This window comes from Dryobates pubescens, chromosome 28 (genome assembly GCF_014839835.1).
Source record: "Dryobates pubescens isolate bDryPub1 chromosome 28, bDryPub1.pri, whole genome shotgun sequence".
Classification (NCBI taxonomy): domain Eukaryota; kingdom Metazoa; phylum Chordata; class Aves; order Piciformes; family Picidae; genus Dryobates; species Dryobates pubescens.
The window spans coordinates 3460063-3483148 of NC_071639.1; the positions used below are offsets into that span (position 1 = coordinate 3460063).

At 45.6% G+C, this 23086-nt stretch overlaps 1 protein-coding gene across 1 annotated transcript in view; it reads left to right on the top strand.

Annotated features, from left to right (window-relative positions):
- The window catches only part of PTPRK (protein tyrosine phosphatase receptor type K), a 536009-nt gene that overhangs the window by 491693 nt on the left and 21230 nt on the right, over positions 1–23086 (top strand). The window contains exons 17-27 of the mRNA XM_054174148.1: positions 1496–1656; positions 5540–5575; positions 8806–8817; positions 10010–10194; positions 11983–12070; positions 12973–13049; positions 13246–13263; positions 16652–16688; positions 18489–18586; positions 19829–19945; positions 21466–21620. Coding sequence (XP_054030123.1) covers positions 1496–1656; positions 5540–5575; positions 8806–8817; positions 10010–10194; positions 11983–12070; positions 12973–13049; positions 13246–13263; positions 16652–16688; positions 18489–18586; positions 19829–19945; positions 21466–21620 — 984 coding nt within the window. The remainder of the gene's footprint in view (positions 1–1495; positions 1657–5539; positions 5576–8805; positions 8818–10009; positions 10195–11982; positions 12071–12972; positions 13050–13245; positions 13264–16651; positions 16689–18488; positions 18587–19828; positions 19946–21465; positions 21621–23086) is intronic.

A 23086-nucleotide genomic window follows, 5' to 3' on the forward strand; every position in this document is an offset into this window, starting at 1 on the left:
GTCTAATGTGTGTCACAGGTTCCTGCAGAGCCAAGGTGCACTTCATGCTGCTCTGCATACTTCTGCCTACTTGAGATGCAAGCTTTTAGAGCAGTAAGCTTTCAGAGATAATTAAAACATATTACCTGCTTCTGCTTGACTTCTGGAGAGAGTGAAAACCACTTCCAGTTCTTCATCAAAGGGAAAGAATTGAAGGCTGTTTCTGAGGTGTGCACTTTAAGGCTGTTCATGTGAGGGGGGCTGCTTGTACAATCAGGGTCCTGTTTAACTGTGATGCATTCGGTGTGAGACCATCAATGGCAGAATTTAAGACCTTCCCAGACTGCAAGCAGGGGAAGAGCAGTGAGGGAGGTTTGGTTTGCTTCTTAAAGAGCCAAAGTTGAGGAACAAAGTGTGGAATCATCTTCTTATCTTGTGTACTGAATGGGGAGAACAACTGTGAACATGTAAGGTAATATGAAACCATATTGAATAATTATGTTTCTTTTGTTTGCTTTGTTTTTTTGTAGGGGTTTTTGGCTAACAATGCAGTTTAGAAGGTTAAATTATTTCTTCCTAACAAGGCAGGCAAGCAAGGGGAATGAATTAACCCATTTATAAAATCAAAGCACAGATCTAAATGGAGCTGGTTGATAAAACTGCATGCACAGATGCTTCTTATTTATCATTTCAGCTGAAATGTAATTCTATTCTCCAATTTGTTTGTATTAGGATAATTACTCTACAGGGTAAAAAAAGAGAAATATTAGCAGGCTAGAGAAGTTAGCACTTCCCTCCCAGCATTTGTGTGTGCACAGCGAGCACACACCCAGCAACTCTTTCACAGAATCATAGAAACATTCAGGTTGCAAAAGACCCTCAGGATCACCAAGCCCAACCCAGAACCCTCCTCTACAAGGTTCATCCCCAAACCATAGCCCCAAGCACCACATGCAAACACATCCAGGGTTGATGACTCAATCACCTCCCTGGGCAGCACATTCCAGTGCCTGACCACTCTTTCCCCAATGTCCAGTCTAAACCTCCCCAGTCACAGCTTGAGGCCATTGCCTCTTGTTCTATCACTAATTACCTGTGAGAAGAGCCCAGCAGCAGCCTCTCCACAACCTCCTTTCAGGCAGTTGTAGAGTCCAGTCTAAACCTACCCAGTCACACCTGAAGGCCATTCCCTCTTGCTCTATCACTAATTACCTGTGAGAAGAGACAAGCAGCAGCCTCTCCACAACCTCCTTTCAGGTAGTTGTAGAGAGCAAAGAGGTCTCCCCTCAGCCTCCTCTTTCCTAGGCTAACCATCCCCAGCTCCTTCAGTCACTTTATTCTCCAGGCCCTTCACAGCTTCATAGCAGGAGGCAACTCCTATCAATGTCACGGCAGACAAGTTGTGCTCGGCCACTGCGGAGCGTAGATAATGATTGCTCCAGGTGTTCATGTTCAGCCAATATTAAGGTGGTTTGGTTTTGGGTTGTTTTTTTTCCCCCCACCTCTGGCTGGGCAGCAAACTCGCGAAGAAGCGCAAGGACGCCATGGGGACCACCCGGCAGGAGATGACCCACATGGTGAACGCCATGGACCGCAGCTACGCCGACCAGAGCACGCTGCACGCAGAGGATCCCCTCTCTATCACCTTCATGGACTCTCACAACTTCAGCCCCAGATGTAAGTACAGCAGTGGTGGACACACCAATGGAGAAACATGGGAATCAGCTCTGCTCTTTAAGGGAAATTGTTGTCGCTTCGGGTGTTGTGGTACCAGTGTGTGGTGGGCTGAAATTCCCTCCCCTCCACCATTAAATTTTGCCAGACCAGCTCAGTTGGAAGCAAGTGAAGCTGTGTTTTCAAGCAAAACTACAACCTACAATGAAATGCAATGGATATGTATGAAATGGACAATATTCACAATGGTTACAGGTATTTACAATAGATAAACAGCACAAGAACTCCCCTGGCCATACACCAGGGGAGCTGCAGCAGCTTCTTCCCCCACTCTGCTCCTCTCCCTACACCCCTGTACAGAAACAGGGACAAGAGGTCTGTGGAGACAGGTTGGACTTGATGATCCTTGAGGTCTCTTCCAACTTTAATTATACTGTGATACTGTGAAGAGAAAAGAGCAAGTAGCAGAGAAGTTGTGGTCAACACCAGTCACAAGAAAGCAGTGCAGCCAAGGTCAGGAGAAGCATCACCCAGAGCCAAAGAAGCCAAAAGAGAGAATGATTGTTTCCCAAACTAAATCTTATGGTAGAGATCTCTCCAGTGGCACAGTTTAGACCTATCCTTATTTTCCTTTTCACACCCAAGAGTGATTTGTTGGCATTCTACCACCTTCTCTTCAAGATCTGTGGCAAATTTTTTTAAGGCATAGCCTAAAAATGCCACAGAGTGACAAACCCAAGGTTGAGTAGACCTCTTTGGGTGTTGTGGTGGCTTGAAATTCACACACAGACACACACACACACACCCCACCACTAACTTTGCCAGACTAACTCAGCTGGAAGCAGATGAAAGCTGTATCCACAGGCAAAACTACAATCTACAATGGACTGCAATGAATATGTACAAAATATCCAGGAGTTACAATATTTGCGATTAACAAACAGCATGAGAACCCCTCCCTGGTCAGAGACCAGGGAAGCAGTCTCTGCCCCCCACCCCCACCCCTTTTCTCCCAAGAGGAGAAAGGAGCAGAGAAACAGCTGGTGTTAGACCTACCCCCAAAACAACGCAGCCAAGGTCAAGCAGAAGCAGATTAGTATCCAGTATCTGAATGTGGGCAGTGTCAGAGCAACAAACTGAGCAGAGAAGAGATGAGAAGAGAAGCCCCCAGAATGTTTTTGGTTACAAGCAAGTCTCAGGATAGATGTCTCTCCAATGGACTCATTTAGAATTATCTTGATTTCCCTTTTCACACCCAACAGTGATTTATTTACATTTTTTTTTTCTACTTTTCTGCTCAAAACCTGCAGCAAAACTTTAAAGGCATAGCCTAAAACTACTGCAGGGCTTGTCCTTGGTGGTACATGGCCAGTTCTTGAAATATTTACAGATGGGATGGGATGGGATAGGATAGGATAGGATAGGATAGGATAGAATAGAGCAGGATAGGATAGGATAGGATAGGATAGGACAGGATAGGATAGGATAGGATAGAGCAGGATAGGATAGGATAGGATAGGATAGGACAGGATAGGATAGAATAGAGTAGAATAGGATAGAATAGAGTAGGATAGGATAGGATAGAATGGAGTAGAATAGGATAGGATAGGATAGAATAGAGTAGAATAGGATAGGATAGAATAGAGTAGAATAGAATAGAATAGAATAGAATAGAATAGAATAGAATAGAATAGAATAGAATAGAATAGAATAGAATAGAATAGAATAGAATAGACCAGGTTGGAAGAGACCTTTGAGATCATCAAGTCCAACCTATCACCCAGCACCACCTAATCAACTAAACCATGGCACCAAGCACCCCATCCAGTCTCTTCCTAAACACCTTCAGGGATGGTGACTCCACCACCTCCCTGGGCAGCACATTCCAGTGGCCATTCCAGTAGGCACTGGTACTTGTTCTAGGGAGGATGCTACACTTCTAGGGTATCTCAATGAGAATCTGAAATTGAGTTTTCCCTCATGAGGATCTCTAATACCAACATGTGAAGCATTACTGCATAGCACCATGTCTGTAATGAATAATCATGCAGGGTCCACATTAATTTCTTCCTTTTGGCAGCGAGAAGGTTACAACAGAAGGAAACTGACAGTGTTCATTGCTGTTTGTGAAGTTTGGGAGCAAGCTTGTTAATATATCTGCAAATTTGCTCTCTATTTATATTCCTTCTTTGTAGTCTTGCCAGCTGTCTGGTTTTGACAAAGTTTGGCAGTTTTGGTTGCTGACTATTAAGTGCCTGGGTTATAGCTACCACTGTCCAGCACCTCTGCCTCCCAGCATCTGCACCACACCTTGCACAAAAGCAAGATCACTCCACTGGCAGACCCAGAGTACCTCAAGACTAATGAGTAGATTACCAAAGAGGGACAGTTCTGCCATGGAGCTGGCAGGATCCTGACCTTCTCAGGGCCACGTGGACCTGCAGCTTGGCTTTAAACAGATCTGAGCAGCCCGAGCTGTTTCTAAATTGCCATCTTTGGGGAATGGCTCTCCTCCTCTCTTCTCTTGCTTCCCTTACTGCTCACCATGCTTGAGCTAAATACATCCCTTAAGGCTCTTAAGTTCCTTCCTGATTGTTGTAAAGGAAATGGATTTTGAAGGAGAGTTTATTGCTCAATTTATTGAAGCCTACCAAACTGCAGAGTGCTAACATTTTAAGTGTCTCATAACCAATTATAAATGGGAGTTAAGTACCAGCCTGTGAGTAGTCCCACACAGTTTGGGCTGGAACTGCTTTGAAATTCTCCAAAGTTTGATGTCTTGCTGGCACAGAAATTTGTGGAGGCAGTTTTGCAAAGGCAGCTCCATTTGGACTAAGCTGTGGTGGATCTCGGACGAGGTATCCATCAGGAACCTACATGGCTGTTAGTGAGCTGGGGCCGCCAGGCGCTCGGGCAGCCATCCAGATGGACTAACGCGATGCCAGGAGCCCACCAGTCCCTGCCACCACAGCTGGCTGGCTGCTTGGCAAAGACATTTGGCTTCACTGTTTTCCAGTGTCCTAGGTATGTGATTTTGGGGGGCTGGGGTTTTTTTTGGCTGTTGGAGGGTTCATTTTTCCTGGCAGTCATCCACATGGAGGCAAAGAACCTTCCATGAGGTTCCTGCCATGCAGCAAACCTTTATAGGCAGATTGCTTGAGAACTGCAGCTCAGTTATGCCACAGAGCTGGGGATATTTTCATTATGTTGTTTTTTGTTCCAGAATGGAACAACCCCAAATTCTAGGTGCCACCATTGCCATCTAAAAGCAGCACAACGGTGTCTGCACAGTCCTAGCTTTTGATAACAGAGAATAAAATGGCTGGGGATTTTATTCAGACATCTGCATCTCTGTATCTGTGATTTTCCTGAGCTCATTAAGAGCAGTATCTTTGGCACTTCACAGAAAGCAAGCTATTAACTGTACATATGTATATAATTATTTTTTTCATCCTAATGACCTGGAAGACTTCAAAGAACCCCCCCCCCCCCCATTTCAGTTGGAGATGAGCTATTACATGAGAGGCTGGGTCTGAAAGGAAGGGAGTCGGTTCTGTGAAAGTGAACCTTTGTTGTGAGGCAAAGGAACAATGGTGAAGGAGGAGCCCTTTCAGAAACTAAATTGCATGGAATGTCTTCTTTATTTCATTTCTGTTAAGAATCTCTCTGCCTTTATCACTGCATTTCTGAGGTCCCAAATCGCTGCCTTTCGCTCGGCTTTTATTCGAGATGCCTTCGGGAACTGTGTATTCCTTCTGATTTCCTGTGGTAACAACGTGAAGGGGGTTCAGTTACCTCTTGCTCATGCTCTGAAGTATATTGTTTTGTCTTGAAAATACCCAAATGGAGGCTGATGTGTTTCTTCATGAGCTTTGTTTTCCCGCAGTGCCCAATGATCCACTTGTGCCGACAGCTGTGTTAGGTGAGGACCCCCAGTCCTTCCTTGTCTGTTCCTGCATGAGTTTCATTTCCTTGCATGGTTGAACGTTGCAAGAGCTTGGTTGATGCAAAAGATAGCTGTGCTGTTGTCAGAAAGGGGCTCTGCACTCGGTTCATCCACTCAGAATTAAACTGACACTGCTTTAGGAGTAGGAATGATGTTATAGTCTCCTTCAGAAGTCCATGCTAGTCAGTGCTAACTGAGGAATAAATCTTAGAATCATAGAATCAATAAGGTTGGAAAAGACCTCAAAGATCAGCAAGTCCAACCTGTCACCACGAACCTCATGACTACTAAACCATGGCACCAAGTGCCACATCCAATCCCCTCTTGAACATGTCCAGGGATGGGGACTCCACCACCTCTCTGGGCAGCACATTCCAATGGCTGACAACTCCCTCTGGGAAGAACTTTCTCCTCACCTCCAGCCTAAATCTCCCCTGGCACAGCTTGAGACTGTGTCCTCTTGTTCTGGTGCTGGGTGCCTGGGAGAAGAGACCAACCCCCTCCTGGCTACAACCTCTCTTCAGGGAGTTGGAGAGAGCAAGAAGGTCTCCCCTGAGCCTCCTCTTCTCCAGGCTAAGCAACCCCAGCTCCCTCAGCCTCTCCTCACAGGGCTGTGCTCCAGACCCCTCCCCAGCTTTGTTGCCCTTCTCTGGACACCTTCAAGTCTCTCAATGTCCTTCTTAAACTGAGGAGCCCAGAACTGGACACAGGACTCTACCTGGCTGCTCTCCAGCCACTCTAACCCCAGCCTGTAGCTCTGCATGGGGTTGTTGTGTCAGCTACTGAGGTTAGTTTAGGATAAAAGATAAATAGCAGGAAGTGGACATGAACATAGGCTGTTGAAAATTGAAGTCCTAGAAGTAATGCTTAAGGGGACCTAGAGGCTGCTTAGTCCCTCCTCTGTTTTGGGATGGGACATGCTGCTCTCTGAGGTCTTTTCTAACCTGGTTGATTGTATGATGATACCTTCAGCATAGACTCTTTCTGGCAACTGATTGTCTGTTTTGTTCTAAAACTTTGTAATGAAGAGACTTCTGCCCTTGCAAGTAGCATGTTCCAGTGCCCCCTGAATGAAAATGAAATTCAGAACCACATTAGCATTGTTTGGAACCCAAAGCTCCATTTTCTTGGTATTAGTTACTACTATCTGGGTGTTACTACTAAGTGTTACTGCTTCTCACTCCTAGTTTGTCCTGATTAGACCTATCTAGACTAAATCTTCATTGCTGAGGCTTGAGCCATTTACTTTTGAGAGACACACAGAAAATATGAAGGACACTCCTGGCCTCTGAATCACTCTTTTACCTGTTGAAAGGCTCACATGTCCTCAGCTGTCTCTCCTGAGTTGACTTAAACCCAGTTCTCTCACTTGTCAGCTTGTGGCTGACGTTGTCTAAACTTACTGTCATTCTCTTCCCTCTGAGCACTTCTCCAACTCATAGGTCAAACTTTTAAATAGAGGTTCCCCAAGTCAGGTACAGTTGTTGGAAGCCTCAGTGCTGAGCTAAGTGGAATAGGTAACCCATGCCCTACTTCTAGCTTTCCTGCTGTATTTTGTCTTTTTTATTGCGCTCCTGTGCTGTCTTGCATTGAGTTCCCTGCTTAGAGTCCCAGTTACCACTACCCAGGCCATTACTCCATTCTTCCCCAGGCCATTACTCCATCCTGCCCTTACATATTTCCTACACACAGTATGTTGCATTCCCTCTTTGGTTCACCTTGTTGGTTTTTTGCATTACCTCCCAAATAACAGAGACAACTTTGTCCTCTGATCCTATACTTGTGATCCTTGTGATCCTTGTGATCCTATGCTTGTGGTGCCCTCTGCCCAAGCTGCCAGGGTGGTCTCTGTCCCATTATGCATGTTGTGGGTAATAACACTGGGAGGAGTTATACCCAGGAGGAGCCCTTGGAGAGCTTCATGTAAGGTGTCCTGTGAGGCTGACAGCAAATCACTGTTTGTGAGTAGTCTCTGGTCTTCATCAAGCTGCGTGGGAGATGTATCAAGTCATATTCTGCTCGTTTCCTTTTGATGAGGCTGCAAATGCCATCCTCTTGCCTGCAGCAGTGCTTTGGAAAGTTGATAACCATTCAGAGCACTTAGATGCTGGAGCCTTCCACTTTGGGCCCTAGGAGACCTAACCAGCTAGTTTAAGAAGCATGAAGGGTGGTAAAATAGCACCTCTGACTGAAAAAGCAAAGGGTTAGGCGCTGTAATTCTGACTGCTTCCTGAAAGTAGATCGAAGGACTCAGAGAAAATGAGTCTTTTGCTGAAATTCTTCTAAAAGCTTGTCTCTTTCAGCTGTATTTCAAGCACTTACATAGGTGCTACCTGGTGATACTTGTCAAGCTATTTCTAATAGCTCATTTAGGCTATAAGCACATTCCAAAGGTGAGTGTGCTGTCACTGCATGGCAGCAGACACAGATAGGAGCAGCTGTGAACAGCAAGGACAAAGAGTTAGATGAAGACCAGTTTAACAGTTGCTGTCTGCATTTCCATCTACTGGTGAGGGTGTTTGGGGCATTAATTGTCTTGCAATGCTAGTTGGAGGAGGTACTTGTTTTCATTGTGTGGGCTGAAATAGCAGAGAGCAGTAGACAAGCTATGGGGCACAGCATGTAGAAGGAGTTGGGCACCCATAAGCTTCATCAAGTGTGAGGTGTCCCTGCCCATGGCAGGGGGGTTGGAACTAGGTGATCCTTGTGGTCCCTTCCAACCCCTAACAGTTCTGTGATTCTACAATTGTTACTTTGGCCTGCTCTGTCTCCACATAGCCCTTGCTTGGCCCAGCATCACAAAGCAGGCTTTTTTCCCCCCCTTCTCTTTTATTTAGAGATGAGCAAAATTTTATGGGCTCTAAATTATCAACCATGTTGTTTTGGATGAAGCTTTTACTGGTTTGTAGCTGCACTAGGTTGCTTTTTCTTCATGTATAGGCTATTAATGCTGCTCTCCATTCTGTGTACATTAGCACTAAGTTAGGATGACAATTTTGCTTCCCTCAAGTCCCTATCCTTACATTTGATGGCATAATAATGTGGCCCTTAGATATGGTTTTTTTAAATGGCTTTCATTGTTGCCTATTGTGAAGCTTTAACAACTTTTAATGTCGTTTTCTCTTAGTCATTTTCTAATACAGTCCTGAAATAAATTTCTTATGTTCTGTTCACTCATTGTTTTTTGCTGCTTCAATGGGTTAAAGTGCCTATTACTGGTAAGTATACCGCGAGGAAGGAGGAGAACTGCAAATCCTGAGGTGGTTTGAAGTGTGTGTGATTTAATGTAGGTAACACCACAGTAAAAAGTGACTGCTGCATGTCGCATTATTAGGCAGTTTAGTGAGGCAGAAACCTACTGAAATTAGCAACTTGGGTGACAGTTGGAAGGATCTGGATCCTTAATAGGCGATCTCATTTCGGGAGGCATTGAAGGGGGGGTCTGCATTTTGGTGGAGCTGTAGAAAATCCAGCCCTTGGGGTGTGCATTTTCTCCGGGAGTGTTTTGCTTCCTAATCTGGGTGCTTTGCGGGGAAAATGGTACGCTGATTTCAAAGCCGTGTGGGAGGGGGTCAGCTGCAAGCTTCTCCTTTTGGTAGAGCCTTCCAATAAAAGGTTTCAATTCGATTTTCTTCTCCCTTCCTCTGTCAATCCATTTGGCCTGCTGATTGCTAATTTGAAGATAAAACATTTCACAGCAGGGACCTGCCAAAATGTAATCAGTTTGACGGTTGGTTTTGATAAGAGGATTGGTGCAGCACAGGTCATTAGAGGAGACGTCTTTGTTTACACAGAGCAAAGGCTGGGGCTGGAATCGGCGCACTCAGCAGTTTCGGTTTCTCTGCTGAAAGACCTGAGTTAAAAGTGACCACTCTGAAGCGCTGATTCATCCTCCCAAACGGAGGTGGTGCTCTGAAGTGGCAGCATAATTGCTCCTCTTTTTACTGGGATCTCAATTCGCTGTGTGCTGGGCTTTAGACAAATGATGTGCTGATCCCACTTGTTCTAATTTATCGTTTAAGCTGTAGCATTGCCGCTGGTACATATTAGCCATTAAAAAAAAACCCCCACCAAAAATCAAACCAAGAAAAAAAAAAAAGAGAAGTTACTTTGGGTGATAGAGGCTGGAGTTCCCAAGTCCATTAATGTCATAAAGTTTTGTGGCTTCAAATAAAATGCCCTTCAGACATCTTTACTGCGGGATGAAGGATTGCAAACTTTTGTTATGTGTTTGCAGTAAGATGCCTTTATGGACTCCGCAGTATTTATGTGCTGGGGACTAAGTGCTCTGCCTGCTCAGAAATTAGGCATGGTTTTGAAGGAAGAGGTTGAAGATAGATGTTGAGATGTACAGCAAGCAGGTGTTGCTGCTCTGCAGGTCCCTAATGCATCGATTTCTTGTGAATGCAGATGAAAATCACAGCGCCACAGCGGAGTCCAGCCGGCTCCTGGATGTCCCTCGCTACCTCTGCGAAGGCACGGAGTCGCCCTACCAGACCGGGCAGCTGCACCCTGCCATCAGGGTGGCTGATCTCCTGCAGCATATTAACCTAATGAAGACCTCTGACAGCTATGGATTTAAAGAGGAGTATGAGGTGAGACCTTCAGTGGTGGGTGTTTGCTAGGAAAGGCCCCTTGAGAGGGGCAGCCTTTAGTTTGTGTTGCGCTGCAAAAGGATGCGGCTAAAGGTCGTGGGTTTCAGCGAAGATAATCAGATGCAAGATTCCTCTCTACTTAACCCCAGAGTGAAATACATGGGGGTGAATGGTTTGAGCCTTTGCAAGTGCCTGGAAAAAAGCTCCCCTTGTGTGTTCCTTAGGCTGTAAGAAGACATGCCCTGCTGAATCTTTTCAACACCTTGTAAGAAGCTGCCACCCTTTAATTGCTGCTTTTTAGTTGAAATGCTGTAATTAGTTATGTGTGAGCTTCCTGAGCCAGCTTCAGTGTGGGTCTGGATTAGGCTTAACTAAAGATTTCAGCTGGCTGGTTTTGCAAGAAGCAGTGACTGGATGGAAGCACTCTCATGATTTATTCTAGCAGCTTGCTAGGGCAATACTGGGACTAAACTCCAGCTGAGAAGCAGTAAAGACGTGCTGAGGGTAGTAACATCTTGAAGTTCTAATTAGACCTGCCTGAGCATGTCTACTTACAGCTTTAATGTTCATATGGAAGCACAAAATTCCCAGCACTGGAGGTAGAAGATGAGTACAGATTCATTTCACTTCTGATCTCTGAATCTGTTGTGATCCTTTAGGGTTAGATAGCATCAGGCAGGACACACAGGAAAGATGCGAATGGTGCTGCCAAGGTCTCTCTCGCAATGCAGATAGGTTTAAAATGAGTTTTCTCTGAGTAAGTAATCTCTTCTGACTCAGTTTTCAACCTTCTCTCCTTTCTGCAGCTGTCTCTCCTGTAACATAAGAACTGGAATAAATAAATGTGTGGTTTTTAAAAGAATATTATTCTCTTTTCCTCTCTTTTCCTTAAATACGCTTCGTTATGCTCTGCCTAACTTCAGGCCTAAGCCCAAGTGTCAACCGCTGCTGGGGGGGAGGGTGGTTCCTGGTGCCACATCAGGTGTTTGCCTGCTTGCTGCTTCTCCTGCTAACCCTCCAACAACAACTTTTCCCTGGCTTGAGCTTCTGAATGTGCATTAAAAGTTTTGTTTCCATGGCTACTGTGTACTTTCTGGAGGTAACTTACCCAGATCAGGATGAGAGAACATCTGGAAGGAAAGACTAGCATAGACTTGCAACAGCTGTAAGGTATCTACGGGCAATGAAGAAAGAGCCAAGGAGGAATAAAAGCTGATTCTGTCACTGCTGAGAGATCAAACTCTTAAGAAGAGTTAAGAAAAAAATAGAATCATTTTGCTAGTGGCTCGAGGGAGGGCTGTGAGGAAAATCATGAAGAGTGAACACTGGCAGAGGAGGTTTCCTGGTGGCTTTGTAGGAAGAAAAGCCATTTTACTAAGAAATAGAAGGAAAGCAATGCAGTGCTGTAGTGGGCAGGCTGTATCTTACTGGATCTTGTAAGAAGGGTGAGCTGGCTCCCTGTGCTTTCTCAGCTTGCTGTTGTTCCTCTATAGCAAGGATGTCTGAGCAAGTTTAGCCTTCCAGCATGTCCAGGGTATGAAGTCCCTCTGGAGCCCTTCAGTGACCAAAGCCACTGACCTGTAGCAGTCAGAGGGAGAGAGCTTCCTTTCCCTAGCTACGTTTCTGTGCCGTGGCACCAGGAGGCTCCGCTGACAGCCTCACGGTGACCAGAGCAGCTGGGCAACACTGAGCTTTCTTTGTGGTAGGGCAGTTCTTTTAAAAGCTGTTACTTTTGGAGATAAATTAATGGTCAGAATGTTTTTCTTTTCGGAACATTTTTATTTATAGAGTTTCTTTGAGGGGCAGTCAGCTTCTTGGGATGTCGCTAAGAAGGATCAAAACAGAACAAAGAACCGCTATGGCAACATTATAGCATGTGAGTATTGGTGTGCTCGGTTTGGGTGGTAGCTGTACTCATGTGCTACTCGTGCTGTGCTCTCTCTTTACAACTCCCCGGTGGGGGCGCAGCTGCTTTGTACCCCAAGTGGAGAAGAAGGACAGTGCCTTTTCCAGCCTCTGTGGGGTTGGGTTTGTTTTTTTTTTGGCTTGGTCGGTTTGGTTTTCTTTTCTTTTTCCTTTTTTTCTGTTTTTTTTTTTTTTGGATGGCCTTCACACTTCAACTTTCTTCCTTTCCGTAGCTCAGGCTGAATTTCGTGTTTGCCTCTCTGTTGTGCAAGCTGTGGCGAGCATATAACAGCGACAAGATAGCGCTCATTTGGATGTTAATGCCTTTAATTTGCACTTTGTTACTGCTTTACAAATGCAATTGAGCACGCAGGAGTGAAGCTACCGGAGGAGGAGAAGCCCCTGAACGGGTAGAGTTCCCTCTTCATTGAATCCCAAAGGCATTGCTAACCCCTGCTCGCCTGACTGCCTTATTTTTTTGATGTAAGCTTATGCAGGTTGGGGGTGGAAAGAAGGAAGCAGTCATCAGGATTTCTGGTTTTCATAGATTGCCATCAGCAGGAGCTGATGCTGAAAGGGACTTTGAGCGAGCAGCCTGCTTTCTTTGTGCCCTTTTTAGCCACGTGTTGAGAGTGTGATACCTTTCAGCTACACTTAATGACGTTTAATGAGTGTTTGGGTAGTAATCGGAGACCTGAGGCTAAACGGTTCTTTGTAATTCTGTGCAAACACTGACCTTTTGAGGGCTGTAAATTGCGAGGCACTTCACACCTTACAGCTGATTTGGGGTTTTCTAGATGATGATTTACCGTAGTATCTGACTTCCAAAGAATCCCACTTCAGAAAGGCACCGTAACCGCTTGGTTTTTACAGATGACCACTCCAGGGTGATTTTGCAACCCGTTGAGGATGACCCATCTTCAGATTACATTAATGCCAACTACATAGATGTGAGTGGACCGCACAGCTTTCTCCCTCTCGATTTGCCAGCCTCTCTATGTGAAACTATTGCATGTTATGCCTACGAATTTATTGAAAGCTTTCTTTTAATTAAGAACAAAAATGTACACTTTCCTTGTTCTGCGTCCTAGTACTCACTGACATTGTTGTGCTTTCTTTCACATCTGACTTTGGTTTGGGCTGTAGATTTGGCTGTACAGGGATGTAAGTACCACTATATGTGAATAACAGCATCCTCTTGTAAATATTTAATATAGACCTTGTTATTAATTGCTTTCCCCTTCTACTTTTTTTTCTGTTTATCAGTGGATAACTGTGCATGCTTCATCTGATTTACCTCATCTGTTCTTTCCTTTTGTGTGACTCTGGTTTTTAGTTTGGTACCTGTTTTTGAAGAGATAATGTAAACATAGTTCTGAATATTGGTAGTCAGGTCAGGTGAACCTATCTGTTAAAGAGAATTTTCTGGGCACTGCTTGTTTGGGTTTAACGATGATGATTTTGGCCACTAGCTGTGCTTTTCCCCTACCCCCCCTTTAGATGTGAGAAGCTGGGGGAGGATGGTGTACCGTAGTTGTCTGAAAGTGTACCTGTGAAGTAGCTGTAATAGATGTCTGGCAAAAAGGGAGGGGTAATGGCCTTTGGTGGGGGTTGGTTTGGTAGTTGGTTTGGTTTTAGCAACTATTTAGGCAAACAGCATTTAGCTGGCCTTTGTCTTAAGGTGCTAATTTAGGCATTGCAAAGTATATGCACATCCACATATATATATATATATATATATATATTAATGTAGGAGAAATTCTCACCTGAGGAAAACCTCTCACTGCTACAAAAAAAACCTCTAAAGCTTGAAATTCCATGCTTTGATTAAAATGAAAATTAAATAATACCTGATCTCAAAGGTCTCTTCCAACCTGGTTAATTCTCTCCTCCTCCTCCTCTCTCCTCCTCCTCCTCTCTCCTCCTCCTCCTCTCTCCTCCTCCTCCTCTCTCCTCCTCCTCCTCTCTCCTCCTCCTCCTCTCTCCTCCTCCTCCTCTCTCCTCCTCCTCCTCTCTCCTCCTCCTCCACTCTCCTCCTCCTCCTCTCTCCTCCTCGTCCTCTCTCCTCCTCTTCCTCTCTCCTCCTCCTCCTCTCTCCTCCTCCTCCTCTCTCCTCCTCCTCTCTCCTCCAACCTGGTCTATTCTATTCTATTCTATTCTATTCTATTCTATTCTATTCTATTCTATTCTATTCTATTCTATTCTATTCTATTCTATTCTATATAGGAAAATGAAACAACTACTGCCAGGTGTTGTGATGAACAAAATACAGCTTTTTAACCTGAGAATAAACAAGTTGTTGTATTCAAAGTAATTCCAAAGACCCTGGAATAGTCAGCCCATTATTTTTTTTAATACATGGTTGTGGTTCCTTTTGTTTTACAATTGCACCTTACTAATTTTTCCTGTCCAGTGTTGGCTGCTAAATTATCTAAGGCTTTCCAAGGATATAAAGCTTTAGCTCCAGGTGTCTTGCTGTCTTTTTATTGTGGTATTTTGAAGGTGTCAGTCTCTGTGAAGTATTAGGCCCTGTGATATTTTGCCTGAGGCCTTGTGCAAGAGAGCTCTCTCAGATTTGCAATAATTCCAGCTCCCTCAGGAGGTTGTTTCTCTTATTTAGGAGTAAATTGAATCATGTTATAACCAGACAGGAAAGCTCCAAATTAAAACTGGCACATGGCAATTTTAAAGTGGCACCTTTACCTTCTGTAGGAAAGCATTGCTGAGTGGAAAGCAGCACAGCACAGGTTCCACTTTCCTCATTTGAAGCTGGGACTTTGATATTAAGGACTCCAGGATTTATTTATTTATTTCTAGTCCTTTGATGCAATCTTGGTCTCCTGTAAAGCCAGGAGTGAGATACTCAGAAGTTTTTTTTTCCATAAACCTCAGAGGAAGGTGCTTTCACTCTGGACAGGACAATGAAGCAGTCAGTGGAAAAGGAGATAAACTCCTTGGGTACACTGAAATGCTTCCCTTCTTTATAGAACCTTGTGAATAGCAGGAATCCAAGGACTTCCCTGTCATGCAGCACTTCAGTCAAGCAGCCTAATAAAACCATAACCTAGAAAATAATTGGAGTTCCACTTTCACATTTGCACATTGTGTGATTCTGCATTGTCACCTCCCCAGCAGTACTTAAGTTTCCTTCCTCTTTGTCGCTAATGCTGCTGGCACCCGTCAAAATATGTTCTGAATGACTGCCTTAAGAGCAGCAGCTCTTGTTTGCATGCAGCTGATGAAAGCTGTACGGTAGCCCCAGCTCTGGCATGAGCCCAGCCAGCTGGAAAGGCTTACTTACAGAATCACAGAGTGTTAGGGGCTGGAAGGGACCTCCAAAGCTCATCCAGTCCAATCCCCCTGCCAGAGCAGGGTCACCTAGAGCAGGTCACACAGGAATACATCCAGGTGGGTCTTGAATATCTCCAGAGAGGGAGACTTCACAGCCCCCCTGGGCAGCCTGCTCCAGTGCTCTGTCACCCTCACAGGGATAAAAATCTTCCTCCTGTTCCCATGGAACTTGCTATGCCTCAGCTTCCACCATTGCCCCTTGTGCTGGCACTGGGCATCACCCAGCAGAGCCTGGCTCCAGCCTCTTGGCACTCATCCTCCACACCTTTATCAGCATTAATGAGGTCACCCTCAGGCTCCTCCTCTCCAAGCTAGACAGCCCTCAGCTCACTCAGGCTCTCCTTGTAAGGAAGATGTTCCACTCCCTAAGCATTTTTGTGGCGCTGTGCTGGACTCTTACAAGCAGTTCCCTGAGGTCCCTCTTGACCTCAGGGGCCCAGAGCTGGAAACAATATTGCAGATGTAGCCTCACCAGAGCAGAGTAGAGGGGGAGGAGAACCTCCCTCAACCTGCTAACCACAGCCCAGCATGGCAGTGGCCTTCTTGGCCACAAGAGCACATTGCTCATTCATGGTCAAGCTAATTATGTAGGCTTATCTACCTACCTAAATAGATATATGTGTGTATGTGTATATACTATTGCAGAAGACTCCACTGCAGCAGGCCCTTGATTCTGTGCAGACACCACAGTCCTCAGCTCTGTCCCTGTTAGGGCTCAGGCACAAAGTCTTTGTGCCTTCCAGTCCTCCTCTGTTTGGACAAAGACAAAAGGTCTGTGTTTTCTCATACTGGAGTAGCTGGAAGCACAGATAATCTGGTGGCAAAGATTTTTACCAGATTGTTGCTGAATCTTCACCAAATTCTCACTAAAATTTCAATGAGCATCCCAATGTATGTCTCTGGTAAGACAATGTCACCAGAGGACTCATTTCTGGACCCAAAGGGACCTGTCTAGAATGCCCCCTCCCAGTACACTCCAATGTCTGTTCAAGTCAGGTGTCCTTACTTCCATTTTATCTGTTGTCTCTTTGAATCTTTGCAGTATGAACTGGTTTGTTAGGTTTTGAGCTTCACGTTGCTCTTGCATATTAGGTCTGTTCTGAAAACATTGTCTAGAGATAACTGTAGTGCCCTTATGCTTTTATTTTGCCCTCTCTGTTAAGTAACATGGCACTCAAACCAACTTATATTGCTGTTTTAGGGATATCAGAGACCAAGTCACTACATTGCAACCCAAGGTAAGACTCTGGCAGCATTAATCACACAAACTGACCAAGTGTTCTCTGTGGTGTCCAGCAGTGGTTCGGTATAATGGCAGCGAGTGACAGCAAAGCATCTCCACTATTGCAAGCTGTCATCTTGTCTTGTGGGAAATGAATATAGCATATTCAGGTGGAATGTGAATAAATGCAAGAATTGCACTAATTTATCATGTTAATTGGCTATTGAGCAACTCTTTGGGTGATAAATTCAGCTGATAGAGTCAGAAGCCACTGCCGTGATTTCCAATTAGGAAGATGAATAGAGAAGAGAGGCACGTGGACAGGGAGGAGAACAGTTTCAGCCTGCCTCCAGGCTTTTTTTCCTTTCCTCATGCATTATTTTACTGGAAATGTATAATAACACATTTCCAATGTATTCTTTTACTGCCCAGGATTTAGTCCAGGATGCAGGCAGCGAAGATAGTGGTAATAAATCAAATGCTATCTCAGCAAATCTGGGTAAAGCAAAGCCAGAGAAGGACAAAACCTCTTTGCAGGGAGAAGTGAGGGAAATCTTTATCATATAACACCCTGCTAATAAAAGGGGAGTTGGGGGGGGGGGTGGAGAATTGCATTTCTATGGAAATGATTCATTTTGTGTCCCTGATAAAACTCCTCGCAATGAGGAGAAACAAATAGATTAGCCTAAGATTGCACTGAAATATCAGAGGCTATGAATTAAAGGGAAAATAATTAGATTTAGATGTGTCATTATTTGATCTGTGAGTGTAATCAGAGAGCTGGCTGCAAATACCTTGTTATTTGTGCCCTGGGTTGTAGCTGCACACAGAAAAGACAAACCAAAGGCTCGTTTTAAAGCAGGATGCTCGAATTCCTGTCCACGTTTAGGCTTGTTTTAAAGCAAGATACCCCCATTTCTGTTCACAGTTTTTGTTGCTTTGGTGTGAGTGCAGCCAAAAAGGTCTCTCTCTGGCAGTTAAATCTGCATTTGTGTTTTATTTTCTGCTTCACTATGTAAATCGTTGCACACAGTCGTGTTTTAAAGGGCACCAACATTTACTGCTGCTCTAGTATGCAGATCTAGCATAGGAAGGGCTATGGCTGAGTCTTCAGCTGTGTGTTAAATATAGAGTAGTGTTTTAGTGGTACTGGGCTGTGGTCAGGGAGCTGTTTCTGAGCTCACTGTAACAGTGGCAAAGCCTCTGTCCCTCAGTTGAAGGTGTCAGGTTCTGGGGCAAAGCTTTCTAGCAAGTGTTGCTCGTTTGCCTCACTGCAAAGTAATCAAGTTTAGTTCAATAGTTCAAATGCCTTTCAGTGGGCACTTCATGGCTCAGCACCTACTGTACTTGCACACGGTGCCAGGAGCTAGGTGCTCAAGTGCCCAGGGCCTGCACCACCAGCCCTCCTGGGTGATGCTTCTCTCCAGCATGGGTCTCTCCTCCATCAACATCTGAAGACGCTCACATTCACCACATCATATTTAACAGCTGGAAAGCAAGCCTAGAAATGTGACTGTAGATATAGTCGCACCTTGCTGTGTCCTTGCAGCTTGCAAGCAACCTCTGGCATCTCACCACCTGCTGTTAATGTCTTTCAAGTGGTAATTCAGTTAAACTGAGAAGCTTCAGCCCTGGCTAGAAATAACAATGCAGGCTGGGAACTGGCGGGATGGTATCATGGTGTGGTTTCCGAAGCTTTCATCTTTGAGCCCTGTGTCTTCATGCTCTGAAGAGCACCGGGGTTTATTTTTAGCGTTTGCTTTGACAGTGTTCTCTTTTTGCAGAGCCTTACCTGGAGGGGTTTTTTTCCTTGCAGGTCCAGTTCATGAGACCGTGTATGACTTCTGGAGGATGATCTGGCAGGAGCAATCGGCTTGCGTGGTGATGGTCACAAATTTAGTGGAAGTTGGGAGAGTGAGTTTCTGTTTGGTTTCTCTTTTGATGCTACCAGCCTCAAGATAAAGCTCCTGACAAGGCATGCCATCAGCAGGATGTAGAAGAGTCTTGAGAAGGAAGACCCTGCACCCTGAGGGGAGGGGGGAAGGGAAAGTCCAGGCGTTGTTGTGGTTACAGTATTGTGTAAAACCAAAGCTAACTTCTGAAGAAGGCTGATGCTGTCTTACTGTCAAGTTGTCTGGAGCCAAAACTCAGATTTCAGCAATATAGATTTGTATCTTGACACTCACATGGACAGAGTAAAGGGGACTTGTGAGCAAATGTGCTTCAACACCAGTGGCTGGAAGTCAGCAAGTTATTTACACTCTAGCAGTAACACATCCCTCAGGGAGTAATATAAAGTACCTGGGATTACTTACTGATGTGAAATGCATCTCTGTTTAACATAAGTGGAAATGTATTCCATAGCTCAGCACTGAAAAAAAAACATCAACATATAAATGCTCATTTAGAAATTAATTTGGCATCTAAGTAGAGCTGTGCAAAGCAGAGGGAACTTCTAGGAGCTGGTGCTGAGCTTGACAGAGCAGCAGCTAGCCGTGAGGGCCCGGTCAGCTTGGAAGTAAACAGGTTGATGCAGTGCAGTCCATAGTAATCATACAATCAATAAGGTTGGGCTGTGCTCCAGACCCCTCCCCAGCCTCATTGCCCTTCTCTGGACACATTCAAGTGTCTCAGTGTCCTTCTTAAATGGAGGGGCCCAGAACTGGACACAGGACTCAAGGTGTGGCCTAAGCAGTGCTGAGTACAGGGCACAATGACTTCCCTGCTCCTGCTGGCCACACTCTTCCTAATGCAGGCCAGAATGCCATTGGCCTTCTTGGCCCCCTGGGCACACTGCTGGCTTGTGTTCAGCTGCTGTCAACCAGTACCCCAGGTCCCTCTCTGCCTGGCTGCTCTCCAGCCACTCTGACCCCAGCCTGTAGCTCTGCCTGGGGTTGCTGTGGCCAAAGTGCAGCACCTGGCTCTTGAAATTGTTGAATGCCATCCTGTTGGACTCTGCCCATCTGTTTAGCCTGGCAAGGTCCCTCTGCAGAGCCCTTCTACCTTCTAACAGATCAACACCTGCCCCCAGCTTGGTGTCATCTGCAAACTTACTGATGATGGACTCAATCCCCTCATCCAGATCATCAATGCAGGAAGGCATCCTCAAGCTTTTCCTTTCCTTTGCTGTAAAATGCTTTCCTCTTCTGTATTTAGGTCAAGTGTTATAAGTACTGGCCTGATGACACAGAAGTTTATGGGGACTTCAAAGTGACTTGTGTCGAGATGGAGCCCCTCGCCGAGTACGTCGTCAGGACCTTCACTTTGGGAAGGGTGAGCACTTTTTGGAAGGGCTCAGCAAAATACTGTTCCCTGGTAGCAGGGAGTATGGAGGAAGCTCTGCTTGCAGGTGTTCCTTTACAACACCAAATCCCCCTCCCTGTTTAGCAGGTCTGTAGTGCAGGCAGCCTTACCTCACCCTGGCAGTAATGCACTGGTGCCATCCAAACATGCATCTCGCTGTGGGATTTGGAATTCCCCCAGAAATGCTGACAGTTACCCTTCCCCTCTCTGAGAGTCACCTCTCCACTGTAGCCACACTTCTTGGCTGAGCTTAAGTACATGGTTATGAGTCATGCCCATTTCTCTCCAGTCACTCTCATCCTCATGCTGCTAGGTCAGTCTCGCACACAGACTCTGTATGCCACATGCAAGCAGCAGTTGTGGTATTATGGCTAATCCTGGTATTTGCCTGCAAATGTAGCAGGCCCTTGGCTTTATTAGCAAAACTTCTGAAAATCTGAGAGTTAGAATCATAAAATTATTTGAGTTGGAAAAGGCTTCCAAGATCATTCAATCCAACCATCAACCCAACACCACCATGGACATTAAACCGTGTCCCAAAGTGCCATGGCCACAGGTTTCTTGATCACCTCCAGGGATGGGGACTCCACCACCTCCCTGGGCAGCCTCTCCCAATCCCTGACCATCATGCAGCAAAGACATTTTCCTAGTCTCCAACCTAAACCTCTCCTGGCACAGCTTCAGGCCATTTCCTCTCCTTCTGTCACCTGATAGGAGGGAGAAGAGACCAACCTCCTTTCAGGGAGCTGTAGAGAGCAATGAGGTCTCCCCTCAGCTTTCTCATCTCCAGACTAAACATCCCCAGTTCCCTCAGCTTCTCTTCATAGGATATGTTCTCTAGACACTTATGGTGCATCAAAGTCATTAAAAAAAGTCTAATTTAAAATCTTAAGTTAGAAAAATAAAATAAATCTAACTTAGTTGCAGCGATGAAACAAAAGGTAATGGCAAAAGTGAAAATGAGGAAGCTCTAAATGAAGAGGGGAAAAAAAGGACATCTTTAAGCTTTGTTTGCTTTAAATAATTGGTGAGAGGATGAAAACCATAAGTTCCATTGGTGTGTGTTATAAAATGGTTTGGGTTGGAAGAGACCTTAAAGGCCACCTAGTTCCAACCCCCATGCCATGGGCAGAGACTACACTGTCTCAAGGCTCAGAATCACAGAATTATTGAGGCTGGAAAAGACCTGAGAGATCCATCCTACGACCTAACACCACCACATCAGCTAAACCCTGCCACCAAGTGCCACATTCAATCTTTTCTTAAAGATCTCCAGTGATGGTGACTCCACCACCTCCCTGGGCAGTGCATCCCAGTGCCTAATCAGCCTCTCTGTGAGGAAGAGCTTCCTAATATCCAACCTAAACCTCCCTTGGCTCTGTCTAACCTGACCTTGAACATTTCCAGCGAGTGGGGAGGTTAGTCCTGGGGTCATCTGGTCTGTGAAACAGTTGGAACTTCATTACCTGTTTGTTTTCTTCTCTTTACAGAGGGGCTACAATGAAATCCGTGAAGTCAAGCAGTTCCACTTCACTGGCTGGCCAGACCATGGAGTTCCTTACAACGCCACAGGCCTGCTCTCCTTCATACGCAGGGTCAAGCTGTCTAACCCCCCGAGTGCAGGGCCCATCGTTGTCCATTGCAGGTAGGTGCAGAAGAGGCAGACTGCTCTTTTCCACATCTGGCTGTGTGGTTCTTTAGTCACAGAATCAATAAGGTTGGAAAAGACTTCAAAGATCATCAGGTCCAACCTGTCACCCAGCACTTCATGACTACTAAGCCATGGCACCAAGTGCCACATCCAATCCCCTCTTGGACAACTCCAGGGACGGTGACTCCACCACCTCCCTGGGCAGCACATTCCAAGGGCTAACAATTCTCTTTGGGAAGAACTTTCTCCTCACCTCCAGCCTAAACTTCCCCTGGTGCAGCTTGAGACTGTGTCCTCTTGTTCTGATGTTGGGTGCCTGGGAGAGGAGACCAACCCCCACCTGGCTACAACCTCCCTTCAGGGAGTTGTAGAGAGCAATGCGGTCACCCCTGAGCCTCCTCTTCTGCAGGCTAAGCAACCCCAGCTCCCTCAGCCTCTCCTCACAGGGCTGTGCTCCAGACCCCTCCCCAGCTTTGTTGCCCTTCTCTGGACACGTTCAATAGTCTCAGTGTCCTTGGTTTAGAGCAGGAGAGATCCTCTATGTAAGCTGTAGCACAGGAGGTTCCACCTCAACACAAGGAGGAACTTCTTTACTGTAAGAGTCACAGAGCACTGGAACAGGCTGCCCAGAGAGGCTGTGGAGTCTCCTTGTCTGCAGACTTTCAAGAGCCATCTGGATGCATTCCTGTGTGACCTGTGCTAGATTTTATGCTCCTGCTCTGGCAGGGGGGTTGGACTTGAAGATCTCCAGAGGTCCCTTCCAACCCCTAACATCCTGTGTGATCCTGTGTGAAATGTGCTGCCTCAACCAGCTTAGAGCTTGGCTGCTAAAACAGACATTGGACTTTCTTATTGTACTGTATAACTTTAAAATCCTCCCTAATCTTATTAAATAAACCCAAGATCTGTCATATTTTGGGATGCATGAGCTTAATCATCCTCCAGATTTCAATTGAACTCTCTTCTCATTTTCTACTTTAAGTATTGATCTGGGTGATAAAAGAAGGGAACAAATTAAATTTGGTTGGTGGTTTTTTGCTGTTAATTAGTGGGACAAAGCTGACTGGAGGGGGAGGTTGCTTTGGGCACATAAAAACATTTAAAGAACATTGATGAAGGGAAGGAGAAGAGATAAAAGTTAGATAGTGGTTGTGATGAAAGGAATCAGTATTGGGCCCAATCCTGTTCACTATCATTATTGATGATCTGGAGGAGGGGATTGAGTCCCTCATCAGGAAATTTGCAGATAACACCAAGCTGGGGGCAGGAGTTCTGTCAGAGGGTAGAAGGGCTCTGCAGAGGGACCTTGCCAGGCTAGACAGATGGGCAGAGTCCAATGGCATGAGATTGAACAAGTCTGAACTGCCAGGTGCTGCACTTCGGCCACAGCAACCCCATGCAGTGCTACAGGCTGGGGTCAGAGTGGCTGGAAAGCAGACAGGCAGAAAGGGACCTGGGGG